The sequence below is a fragment of the Apostichopus japonicus genome, chromosome 22, assembly GCF_037975245.1.
Source record: "Apostichopus japonicus isolate 1M-3 chromosome 22, ASM3797524v1, whole genome shotgun sequence".
Classification (NCBI taxonomy): domain Eukaryota; kingdom Metazoa; phylum Echinodermata; class Holothuroidea; order Aspidochirotida; family Stichopodidae; genus Apostichopus; species Apostichopus japonicus.
In genome coordinates this window covers 9,209,170-9,222,321 of record NC_092582.1, presented here as the reverse complement: position 1 = coordinate 9,222,321, position 13,152 = coordinate 9,209,170, and the positions used below count along the sequence as shown (strand labels likewise).

The 13,152-nt window shown below is 37.1% G+C and overlaps 1 protein-coding gene across 15 annotated transcripts in view; it reads right to left on the bottom strand.

Annotated features, from left to right (window-relative positions):
* LOC139963946 (uncharacterized) overlaps positions 1-13,152 on the bottom strand; it is a 78,882-nt gene that overhangs the window by 51,917 nt on the left and 13,813 nt on the right. For all 15 annotated transcript variants that reach the window (XM_071965187.1, XM_071965192.1, XM_071965193.1 and 12 more), the window contains 6 exons: positions 12,298-12,436; positions 10,959-11,126; positions 10,035-10,214; positions 8,736-8,856; positions 7,831-7,942; positions 7,196-7,355 (listed from right to left, as the gene is read on the bottom strand). In XM_071965187.1, coding sequence (XP_071821288.1) covers positions 7,196-7,355; positions 7,831-7,942; positions 8,736-8,856; positions 10,035-10,214; positions 10,959-11,126; positions 12,298-12,436 — 880 coding nt within the window. The remainder of the gene's footprint in view (positions 1-7,195; positions 7,356-7,830; positions 7,943-8,735; positions 8,857-10,034; positions 10,215-10,958; positions 11,127-12,297; positions 12,437-13,152) is intronic.

The window sequence follows — 13,152 nt, the reverse complement described above, 5'->3', positions numbered from 1 at the left end:
AATTTGGTCATAAAAATATTTTGGTCTAAAATAATTTTGGTCCGAAAAAAGTTGGTCCGAAAACATGTTGGTCAAAAATGTTGGTCGAAAAAAAATTGAGTCCCAAAAAATTTAGAGTCCCAAAAAATTGTCGGAACATAGAGACGTCGGAACATAGAGATGTCGGAACATAGAGACGTCGGAACATAGAGACATCGGAACATAGAGATGTAACCGTATACACAGTACATGATGCAGACTGGGGATTATTATTAAAGTGAATAGCATTGGAAATAAGAACAGACATCTAATCCTGTATCTGAATGGGATTCTACTAGAGGACATAAATTCTACTAGAGGACATAAAGGCCAACACTACAAAGTATGAGTAAGATTAGAAATTATTATTTAACACAAAACAAGAGTTAGTAAGCTTGTCTTGGAAACAGACAAGCTTATTACAGAAGCTATATAGTACTGTAAGTATGGTAATACCACAGAATCAATATGAGGTCACTTTCTGCCAGAGAGTCAGGACTTTTAACAGGTTTGTAAGATATTTAAGATTGTACAAGACTCTGTAATTGTCTCTATATTCTTTACCATGATCTGAGCTAATTCCATGTGCAGTGAACTTGTACAGTTAATTCTGGATACAGGTGCCAGCATTCCTGCAACTCAAAGGCTGCGAAAAAAAGTCTAATGCCGGTAATCTGCTTTTAATGCCTTGAAGTATTTTGCTCTGAAAGTGTGAATATCTGTTCAAGTCAGAGAAAGAGGTTTTCATGGGTTTTACACTGTAGTCTATGAACTGTACTGAAAGGACCAATTTGATCATATTCTTCTGATCATCATTACTACACAACCTAAAATATCTATAGACATACTAAATTCACTGCTATCATTTTTCTCCAGGAGCCTTCATAGAGTGAAAGTAACTCATGTGCTGCAATGAAAAGGGTGCTTAAGTTAAAGACATTGAAGACTCGCCCCAAACCGCGTGCCATGCTCTGAAAAAGTTAACTTTCCGTTGCTTGCAAATGACGTTTTCTTCTTGTCGCTACAAAATGCAGACAGTAATGAAACGTGACACCTTGTTATCTTTTATCTAGACCTGAGATGTCCACGCTGCTATGTACACTGTGTTGTGGGGATTGACCCTAGCTGTATGTATCGACTGTACACAGTCTAATTACCGACAATACAGTAGCAAGCTGTGTGTGTATTTTCTGGGATCGATGGTGGTGTCTAACACTTCTGTTACACCTCATTCAAAACTAGGTCAGATTACCAGCATTAGACGTTTCTTTTTGCACGAGTCTTCACACCCTTTAGGGAAAGACTAATGACTTAAACATATATCATGCTAGGAATTTTAAGATCTATGGCACATTGTGGTAATCTATACAAATTTATGGTATCATTATATTAGATAGGATAGATCTGAGTGTGAATGTATAGAGGAGACAGGTAAAGGGTAAACTGAAGTAAATCCAGCTGCCTGGAGTTTCAGCAAACTCCAAACCCACTTTTACACTTTAAGCTCTTTGTAGAAATTTTAATCACTGTGAATGTAATACTTGACTGTGCAAAGTCTGTGATCAGCCTATCGTATGGTTAATGTGTACAAATCATAACATTAGGATATTTTGTCACATTTGTTTCATTAAACATGTAGTCATATCTGTCAGTGGCCGTAGAACTTACATCAGAAATGCTTACTGTTACAACTGGCCTGTTTTCTGAATTCGTAGATTATATACAGTTCGCTCTCAATTTGCCTCCTGTAACAACTCAGTTTTGTCAGGTGCAGTATCTCATCAAACAGTTGGCACTTGTTCTAACAATGTGCATTTCACTTGTTTCCATGCATATCTTAGTACGTGAATTCAGTGTTTAAGAATTGTGAATATACACACAGCTTCTTTTGCAGAGCAACTATAATGGTAAGGTTTTAAGTTACACTGCTTACACTGAAAAAATACATGATATGTTGGGTTGAAATAACCTGGGCTGCAACAATGTCCATTTTGAATGGATTTGAATGTTGGTCTTATCCAGGGAACAGAGACTAAGGAAATATTTCGGGGCAACATTGGTAAGATAGAAGCCTTTACGACTATTTCGTGTTGTTGAGTCAGTCACTCTACAGGCCTTTCGTTTTTCAGATGACAAAATTCATCATCCGTACAACCTAATTTCAGATACTGGCTGGGGTTGTGTGAAAATTGCTATGAGAGTATAAGAAATATATGAAAAACTACAGCTTCCATGAGTTTTGCTACCCCCCCCCCCCCCTTAGGGCTATTTCCACATGGTGGATCCTAAGACTCCCAGCCAGTATCAGCGGAGAGCAAGGAAACTTGATTATAGATTTGCCTTGACTGTTAGAACTTAGATCTGATTTCTTTCTCATTGTATATTGATGCAGCGATTGGAAAAAAGACCGGGAGAAGAGGCAAAGAACGGGAGATGCATATGGGAAAGTGAACAGGGAGAAGGGGATAGCAAAAAGGGAGATGGGATGTGGATGAATTTCACATACAGTAAGGACGTAACATAAATAATGCATGTCAGACAGTATTGAAAAGGGCCTTTTAGGTTCTCTGCTAATTCACACATGTACTACAAATACTTTAGTCCCATCAAAATCATACGATGGAAGCATTGAGAATGAACTTAACTTGGTCACAATTGTTCAAGGAATGTTAGCTCAGTGGTTTACGCCGGTGCCTTTTCAATCATAAGGTCCCGAGTTCGAGTCACTCCAAGATTAATGTATGTCCTCCAGTTACAGAGTTGTTGACAATTGACAATTCATAATCATGGATGTTAAATATGAATCTAAGCGACTGACTTCGGTCAGCCTGCAGCTTTGATAAGCCAATAAGGCTTCTTCGCCAGTTGCAGGAGGATCTGAAATACATACTAGTGGCTAACAGTGCATTTGTAGGTCGCATAGCAGTTCTTTCAATGTTTGTACTGACTACGTTGTGGCATTTTCCTACCATATATGTGCAGTAATCAATACTATGTGCCTGATGGTGTACTACTTATCTAAAGCATACAAGATGTTTTCCATTCATCTTGTTTACTAACAAAGCAGACAAAAAACACATAGTGTTGATCTAGGCTTTTATTTTCTAAGATAAGCTATGTAAAGTACTTACAATATAAATAATGTCTCTGAATATTTCTAAACTATTTACAATTTACAGAAGCTATAGCGATTTACAGCTGAGAAGTACTGTAACCTGTAACCAGCTACCACCCAAAATACCCTTAACAATCATATATGTTCAACATAAAAGACACAATGCTGCCAAGATTAAATCATTTAAGACTGTCACGGTATCTACCCTGGCTGAGACAGCCACCCTGGAACACTCAAGATGGAAGAGACCAACATCCACTTATCTGTCGAGTATCTACTCAGGTATCGGCAATCTTGATTTTTTTTATCAATTTCTCACTGCATTGCCTGACATGTATTTTGGTTGTGTTAAAATTGCTATGAGAGTATAAGAAATATATGAAAAACTACAGCTTCCAGGAATTTTGCTAACCCCCCCCCCCCTTTAAGGCTATTTCCACATGGTGGATCCTTTGACTCCCAGCATGTAACTGTATACCACCTCATCAGAAATATCCTCTTCCTGTATGCCTCACAATAGTAATGACAATTATCACTAGTGAAACAAGTACATTAAAATTATTATTATTTGTTATTTACCATGACCCAATAGTACGTCAATCAATTGTGCAGTATGTGTTCTTTATTATGTTTTTTTTTATAATTAAATTTGGTGATTTTAGAATGTTTATGCAAAACATAGAACTATGAAAGAAGGAACAGATGAAAGTTACAATATCATACTGTTTTCAGCAAAGATTTTGAAATGGAAAATTTTAACTTGCATAATTTAGGCTACTTAAAGAATTTACTGTTTTAGGTATTTTATTTGAAAATACTTGATATATTTGCAGGATAGAGTTTTTTTAATCCAGCAATTATCAACACACCAGATATATATCTTTTTGTTTTTTTTTCAACACAGAAAATAAGCAATACTGATTCAGATGAATTATCTCTGACCAAAGAAGAAGCAATCTTCTACCTACAAAACATCTTAGACATACAAGACCCCATTAGCTTTGCTAAGAAGCACAGGTTTGACTTTCTATGCGAGGTGCAATGACAGACTAAGATTGTGCAGCCATTTTCGACTGTCTCTTTCCTCCCTGATTATTCCGAGCTTCGTGCCCCTACTAAGGAAGAGGTCAAGGAGGCCATGTTCCAGAAACAGGGTGGGGGATGCTTACAAATAAACTCAGTCACACAAGCCGTACTGAGACAGCTCGGCTACGAGGCATACATGGTGTCCGCTACACTGCCCAAAGATAGGGCTAATGCATATGAGGGTCACATTGGGCTGATCGTTAAAGATGTGACCAAAAAAGGAAGTATGCATCTTGTGGAAGCAGGGACAAGGCACCCCATTCTTGACCCCATACCCCTTGACTTTAAAAGGGCATCTCCCGAATATCAACTCGTAGGCCATCCTATCAAGTTGTTCCGGGACAGTCCCAGCATCGTCAAGTTATGCATGCCCGTTTCGGGAGGGAGAGATATCACGAGAGATGCAAATTTATACCACAAAGACGGGAAAATGTGGAGAGGTATGATAACATATCGGACGCTGGAGTCCCAAGACTGGAAATATTGCAGACATTTAGCCGAAATACTCTCAAAGGACGCAAATATAATGCCAGACGTTCACAGAGAAATAATCGCCTTTGGGTATTCAAGAGGTCTATGGACGGTAATCAAAGGAAAGATGTTTCTTCAGTACGATAGTAAAGGCAGAGAAACAATCAAACAATTCAGGACGGATGAAGAAGTTATTGAGAATTTCAACAGCTGTTTTCCACAATACTCCAAAGAGACTTTGCAAAATGTAATTGCATATACAAATAAAGCATGCAAACTTCTGGAGTGCTGACACTACAGGAAAAACTCTGTCAAAACATCTTACTCATACCCTGTGAGTCAATTTTATTTGATGTTCACATCATCATGTTTTGTTCCACTGGAAGGGGAGTGGGGAGAGGGTGTGGTTGAGATCTGGGGGCATTATCTCTCCTTGTATATAAATGATTAATTCTATCATTCCTGATGCATATTTTGGTTAGGGAAGTAGGGATACGTTACTTACAAAAACAAATGGTAGCATTTGACCGAAGGCTACCACATTATGACAGCAGGATGTATCTATGACAAAGCTGCAAGGTTTCTTTAAATAACATGTCAAAAGTTGTTACCAGAGGGTTAGAGGCCGACAGAGCGTCTTAAATTCACTTTGTAAGATTTTAACTATGCATTTTAATTAAAGGTATATGCAGAAATTTGTTGTTAAAGCATAAAGTTTCTCAGAATTATTAAGAACGTTTACAACTTAAGAGATTACAGGAGTCTATTGCTATCGATGCAGTGAATTAATTCTCAGCACACAAAATGTCAATTTTCACCTTTGCTATCATCAAGGTTTTCAAAGACGGTTGACATGCATACTCAACTCTGAACAGCAGCTTACATCTAGGTAAAAGCCCATACTATAATGAATTACTGTACACAGTACGGTCTAGAATCTGTAACGTTTTTAACATATTTAAATGATATGCAAGATCTATACCTTAAGACCAAAGAAGTTTCTCCTCATTCCATCATTAGTTTACCTGTTCACATCAAATTAATTTTAATATTGTATGCAATCACTTTTCTGGCTAAATGTTACATGCTTGTCAAATGTCAAGGATTACCTTTATGATATAATGTTGTGATGTAAAGAGCACTTTCAGTGCTGCAAATAAAATGCCAACAAAAGGACACTAATAAAGAGTCTCAAAAATAGTGTTTTCACAAGGTATCTGGGTACCTGGGTACCCACCCGACGCGATACTACCCAGTTCCTAATTTATTTCCCGAATCCGACGAGATGTTTCTTATGGATTATTGACGGGATAACTAAAAATTAATAATCGCAAGTGGCCTTTTACTGAACTATTATTCCAAATGCAAACAAATTGTGGGAATCGCGCAAATCGCGGCTAATGCAAAAAGCATAAGAGATAGAAGTAGTAAAATCTCTTTAAGAGCTAAATTGCATATTTATATTATCTATTCCAATAGAGGTGGAGAGCAAACATAAGCAGCAGCGACATTGCGATGTTATTAGTTATGTTAATTATATGAAGTTATTAATAAGTTAATGAAAGAAACAAATGCAAATAGAAATTATTCAGGAAGGTTTTATACCTTATCATACACCTATATGAACATGAAAACAATGTCAGTGGAGAATAATTATTAATTAAATCTAGCATCAAATATGTAATTTGTTGAAAATTGCGATACACGATGGTAAACAATTTTTTTCCGGGTACACTGATACCCTGATACACTGATGTGTAAACACTACTCAAAAATACCTATTACTCAAATCAAATATCGTCTTAGTCAATCCAAAACTTACTGGTTTACCACAGACATTATAGTCACAGTAGAAGGGGTGCTAAGGTTGTGAGGAGACAGGTAAGCACAGAATGAAGTCGATACTGTTTTATGATAATTCTAAACCACAGCTGTTTTATTCTGTTTTCATTGAACATCATTTGTCATTGCTACAGTGTTGTCTTAGTTCATTTCTTGCGGAAAGGATTCCCTGAAGACGCGAGTATGTTTCAATCATAATAGTAGACTACATCATAGTTTACATATGCAGGGATGTGACCAAGATTTCCTGAGTGCTGGGTATAGTGATCGCCGTCCTGGGGGAGGGGTGACATTTTTCGACTTTTTAAGTTGTATACAGAGCTAGTGTAGTGTGATACTGCATGCTGCAGATTAAAGCCACGTCTACTCCATATCTCCGCACCTGTGAATTTCACAAATGGGGGTAAACGAGGATACATGTGGCCCAATTAATGTTGAATATAATGTTACAAATGTCAGGATTTTAGATGATAAAAGTGCTGGGCGGGATTCACGATTTTTAAGACAGTGCTGGGCGGGGCCGCACAGTGCAGCCCAGCGTGGACACACCTATGATATGTATCCATGTTAATCAGTGTAGAGGTAGCGACATTCGAAACAGCAAACGTCTTGACAAGTGAAGAGACGATCACAAAAGTCTTCCAGAAAATCAACAGCTCTTACCTGTTCTAGCATTCCATGTTCTGCTAGTCTGGTCGCATGCAAGAATTTATATGCCTGGAAGTTTGGCAGTAAGTAATGCTTGTTTCCTAATAGCTGTGCGTACTCGTAAACCTCTGTGAGTTGGATGGACATGTTTGTTGCAAATTCGTTAAATTGTAACCTGTAAGAGCAAAAATGAAAACAGATGAGACAGAGAAAGAGAGAGGAGAAAACTATGACAAAAAAAACTGTAATCAGCTAGATGTTATAAGTTACACAAATATTATTACATGAACATAGTTATTCCATTTCTGATCAGAAACACTCAAAATTACAATAATAGTATTCCATTACCAGTGCGCAATGCAAATAATGCAATACATATAGTCTCTAGCTTAAAGTTGCAATCTCTGTAATTTTGGGAGACCACTTCATATGCCAAGCATGCGGGATAATGACTCTAAAGTGATAAACCAACTTTCTATTGTTATGCAAAGTACTCACTTGAAACTAGATCTAAGTATAATAATCCTTATCATAAGAAGACAATATAATAATCTTTGGTAGATTTGTGAGTGTCAAAGACCAACCATGCAACATGGGCATGCTCGGCAGTAATTAACCAACCCTTATGTTCACTTATGCAAATTACTTACCTATGACTAGACCCAAGTAAAACAATCTTGGTAGCTTTGTGAGTGTATGGACCAAGTCCAACCTGGGCCATAAGGTAGCAGAAATGAGACGCGTGGAGAAGTCCCCTGGTCGCTGGGAACCATAAAGAAACAAGATTATGTCAAATTAACCATATATATCAAACACTAAAGACAAAGGTGATCGGTTTAAAAAGAGAATGGATGCCTACAACAGCTCAAAGGGTATCAAAAACATCTTTGCAAAATTGTATAACAAAGCTATCCAATAATTGATTCGCAAGAAGGTCAACCAAAATGACACCCGTGTATACAGAAAGTAATTAATGAACTTGACTAGATCTTTAGAACTTTGTCACCCCTCACACTTTTTTATGCTATTGTTAATCACGTTTTCAAAAAATTTCCTTTTACAATCCGAACTTGAAATGTAATTGGACTAATCAGGTTAATCACCTGCATTGGAATGGGATTTTAGATCCAATAAAAAAATATCACAAATTTACTGCAATCAACTCATAAAGCTCCTTTGAAGTATGTAATATTAATCAAAAAAGAAAATAATCATAATATTCCACTTCACTATAGCCCTTTATACCAGCAATAGGTCTCAAAGCGCTTTACAGACGTTATATTTCCCTTGGTCAATGATAACCTGTCCCAGAGACAATCCCTCTAGGCGGCTGCTGTTATATATATACTGCGCCCAATGACAAGTTACCTCACAGGTACCCACTAACCCCTGGGTGGAGAGAGGCAAGTGAGATAAAGCATCTTGCCCAAGGACACAACGTAATGAACTAGGCAGGAATCGAACTGAAACCTAAGCCAATTGTCCACCACGCTCTCATGATATGAAATACAATTTATTCAAGGAAAAAGAAAAATAAGAAAATATGGGAACTTACCTAGAGAGTCTCCCAAGGCAGTGATGCTCTTGATACCCAACTCAGAGTCGGATGAACGAAGGTTAGATAGAATCATGGCCAAATGAGGGCGCCAATCGCCCCATTTTTCATCAGTGCAGCTCTGCATTGAAAATAAGATTGATACATGTATTTAAAGACTAATACCTTGGAAGCTTTGGCTGATGTATTCAGCATAGTGCCTTAACACTACCCTTGAGACTAATGCTACTGACTTCACTCTTAAATTAATGGAGTGAAAATTATATGTTAAGATGAAAAAGCATAATTACACCAAGTGTCTTCATAAGCTATCAAACCTGGGAGAGATAGAATTATATGTTGGTTATTGAAGGAAGCGGAATGCACTGAAGAAGCGGCGATTCCATGAGAGTTATCTATTTTGATCTCTTTGAAACAAACAGCTGATAATGAGAATTGTTTTATAATTTGCCGATAAGAATATGGAATATGTCTTGCTATGTGATACAATACTGACATCAAAACTTTATGTATCTTCTCTTGAGTATATAGGATGGAAAGTCATAAGAAAAGAAGAAAAAAAAAAGTAAAAGTAAAAAAGTAAAAGAAGAAAAAGAAAGAAAAAGTAAAAAAAGAAGAAAAAAGTATGACGTGAAAGGCAATATTCAAACTAGTTTCAAGAGAACTAAGCTTATCAATCGTTATTCTTCATTTGCCAAAAAGAAGAGTGAAAAAAAAGTAGCCTATTGTGCTATGGATAAATGTTAAGAAGTCACACAATTCTCTGACTGTACACTAAGGATGCAGACTGGGCCGATTCAGTATGCAGACTGCATTTCAGGAGTAAGTCAGTATGCCTACTGAGCTGTTTCAGCATGCAGACTGCATTTCAGGAGTAAGCCAGGTTGCAGACTGAGCTGTTTCAGCATGCAGACTGCATTTCAGGAGTAAGTCAGTATGCAGACTGAGCTGTTTCAGCATGCAGACTGCATTTCAGGAGTTAGTCAGTTTGCAGACTACTGAGCTGTTTCAGCATGCAGACTGCATTTCAGGAGTAAGTCAGTATGCAGACTGAGCTGTTTCAGTATGCAGACTGCATTTCAGGAGTAAGTCAGTATGCAGACTACTGAGCTGTTTCAGCCTGAAGACTGCATTTCAGGAGTATGTCTTGATGCAGACTGAGCCATTTCAGCATGCAGACTGTATTTCAGGAGCATGTCAGTATGCAGACTGAGCTGCTTCAGCATGCAGACTGCATTCAGGAGCATGTCAGGATGCAGACTTTGCCCAAAGCTGTTTGTTTATTTTCTGAATACTCACCGTAACTGCAGCAGGCTGTCTGTCTGACATTAGTTGGTACAGAGTTTGTAGAGGATCGTTCATATCTAGACTATTGGCGAATCTTGTCATAACGCTAGCGTGGGTGCGAGCGTCCATCTTACCGGCTAGCAGGAGGGCATGGCCCCATAAACCTGCTTTCATGGCGTACTCTAAACTCTCCTGGAAATAAAGGAGGGAAGAAAACAAATATCAAAGTGAAGTTTGTCAAATGGTTGTAACAATTGGAAAGTCTCAGAAAACTTTTGTTATAGATGCTTCTTGATTCAATCTTTACTTGTTTTTATTAGTATGACAGTTGGGAAACTATTCCAAAAAGAGTTTCAGAAAAGGGCTCCCTCCCCTGATATTAAGGTCACTTTGATTGCGTTCGTTTTACAGCAATTTAATGATCTACAATAATAGTAAAGCTGAGATAGGAAAAACATCTAACTGATTCACCAGACTGGTATCTTTGCTGCCTCATTGCTTTAAACAAATTTCCAATGTAAGGCAATTCTTTAACTGATGCCAACCCATCCCCCCCCCCTGCGCCCACACCTCCCATAAAAGATTTAAATCTGTTACTGTTTCCAGGTATTGGTTCTTTTGCACAGTGCTCTTGAGCATGTTTTATTTCATGATAACAGCACTTTAATATATGGTACTTATTTTATTATTTATTATTAATGTTCAGTACCTAGTTGCTATCTGGGCGATATAGATATCATAAAAGATTTAAATTCCATTACTGTTTCCAGGTATTGGTTCTTTTGCACAGTGCTCTTGAGCATGTTTTATTTCATGATTCAGCAATTTAATATATGGTATTTATTTTATTATTTATTATTACTGTTCAGTACCTAGTTGCTACCTGGGCGATATCGATTAAAAACCCAACAGACGTTTTTCCATCTTTATCGTTACCTTTTTCCTGCCGTAGAGTAATAATTTTCTAAACTGTACTGTATCTTTTTGTTTGTTCCTGGCAGGTATCCTCTGTTGAGATGACTCCTCTCCATCACTGTCCTCTTCTTCTGTTACCGCCGTGTGATCTTGTAGTAACAGCTCCGATATATCCGTCTCTAAAACCGACTAGGGAGAAAATAAACGGCGAATACATAGAAAAATTCAACCTGACGTGGTGCTCTATATACTATCCAGATTTGAATAAAATCTCATCAATTACTTGATAATTACTGAACAAAACCATTTTGCATACCCACCCTACCCCCCCCCCCAAAAAAAATAAGCAACTATACCTACACAGAGAGATGGGAAGGTGAGTTGGTAGCTTCTTGCATCAGTAAACTAACCAATGATCACAAAACAAGCTTTTTTAAACAAACATGTTGCCTTGAATTATAAACTTCTGCACCATCTTATTCCTTTTCCGTACTTTTTCATTTAGTACCTAAAGCAACTAGTTCCTGTTTTTCAACATCTCCAGTGGTGTTCAACATGAGATGACATTCATTGGTACCTAGTTTTGCATTTGTATCACAACCGATGATCATGTACTTTTCAACAAATAAAACTGACAAAATGTTGCCTTTGTTATATAAAACTTAAATACCAATTGATTCTCTTCTGTACAATCATATAATACTCAATGACATCAGTCTTGCAGGCTTCAGTCTGTATTCAAAACACCTCACACAATGCAACTAAGTCATACAAGACATTGGCAGATTTTGCTTTGGTATGACAGCCAATGATCACCAAACATATTTTTTTGAAAGATGCAACATTTTGCCTCCAATTGAAATTTTTCATAGCATAGGTATAAATTAATTTGCATATGTAAGGAAAGACTTTGTGAGTGCCTGTAAGGATTACTTTCTAGTAATGACATTAATACAAGCCATTGAATATTTATTGCAGCAAGTCTGGTTAGCAGTGGAATACTGTTGCAAAATTGTTGTATAAAAGTAAAAATAAATTTCAGCCAGCTACACAAACATGTGCACATTGAGAGAGAAATACATATATATATATATATATATATATCTATATATATCTATGTTGATACTAGATGAGACTAGTGGAACAACTACTAGTGTTCCACTAGTCTCATCTAGTATCAACATATATTACGCTCTGTCCAATGGACATAGAGCACTCTGCGCCAAGATAGACGCCAACCTACTCTATATATATATCTATATATATATATATATATATATATATATATCTATATACATATACAAGTTTAAGATGAAATTGAAACAATTTTGACAGACAAAGTATTGGTGCACAAACTCACCCCATTCTGCCTACAGAGCAGTTCCATTAATTCCCAAAGAAGGGCAACCGAGTCCCTGTCTGCGAGATCTGTGCTGGACGTGGCTTCCCTGGACTTCCTTGTGGCAAATGCGATCACATCCGATTTATGGGTCTCACCTCTGTTCAGAAATTATACTATGGTGAAATCTCTCAAAGTAATGGATAAATTGTACCTTTTAAGTCCTTAGCAGTTTAATGTGCCTATTACTGACCCTTATTGTATTGCATCTTTGCTTACTCTTTAGAAATCATGGTAGGTAGGGAGGGGAGGGGGAGGGGATGAAGGGGAGAAGGAGTGTAGGTTTAAAAGCTTTTTGATTCTTCACAATATCTGCATACTGAGTAGATATCCACTATGTTCTAAACCTAACACAAAGATTATGTTCACATGTGAACAATTGAATAAGAACTATCAATATCTTTGCAGGCTCCAACATGAATCTTGGTCGTAAATTGTTTTCTCCTCTCCGTCAATGGAGCAAAATGTTTTCACTAGCAAAAAAAATAAATAAATAAATAAATTCTGGACAGAGGAAGACAAAACTAAGATTTGTGGTCAAAGTGTAGACTAAAGTCTAATATGTTAGATAAATCAGTTTCCTCAATAAAACTGATGTAGCTAAATAAGAGTCTATTAGCAGGGAATTTGTATAATGTCTCAAGGAGATTTAATTTGTTTAAACTTAAGAAAACTCATGAATATCTCAAAAGTGGACAAAAAAACCACCCATCTTGAAAAAAATCTGTTAATCCAAAGATACAAAGCAAAAGATTAGCCTATATAAAGAATAGCCTAACACTTTAAAGGCGCATAGTTCTGAAATTTATGATGCAT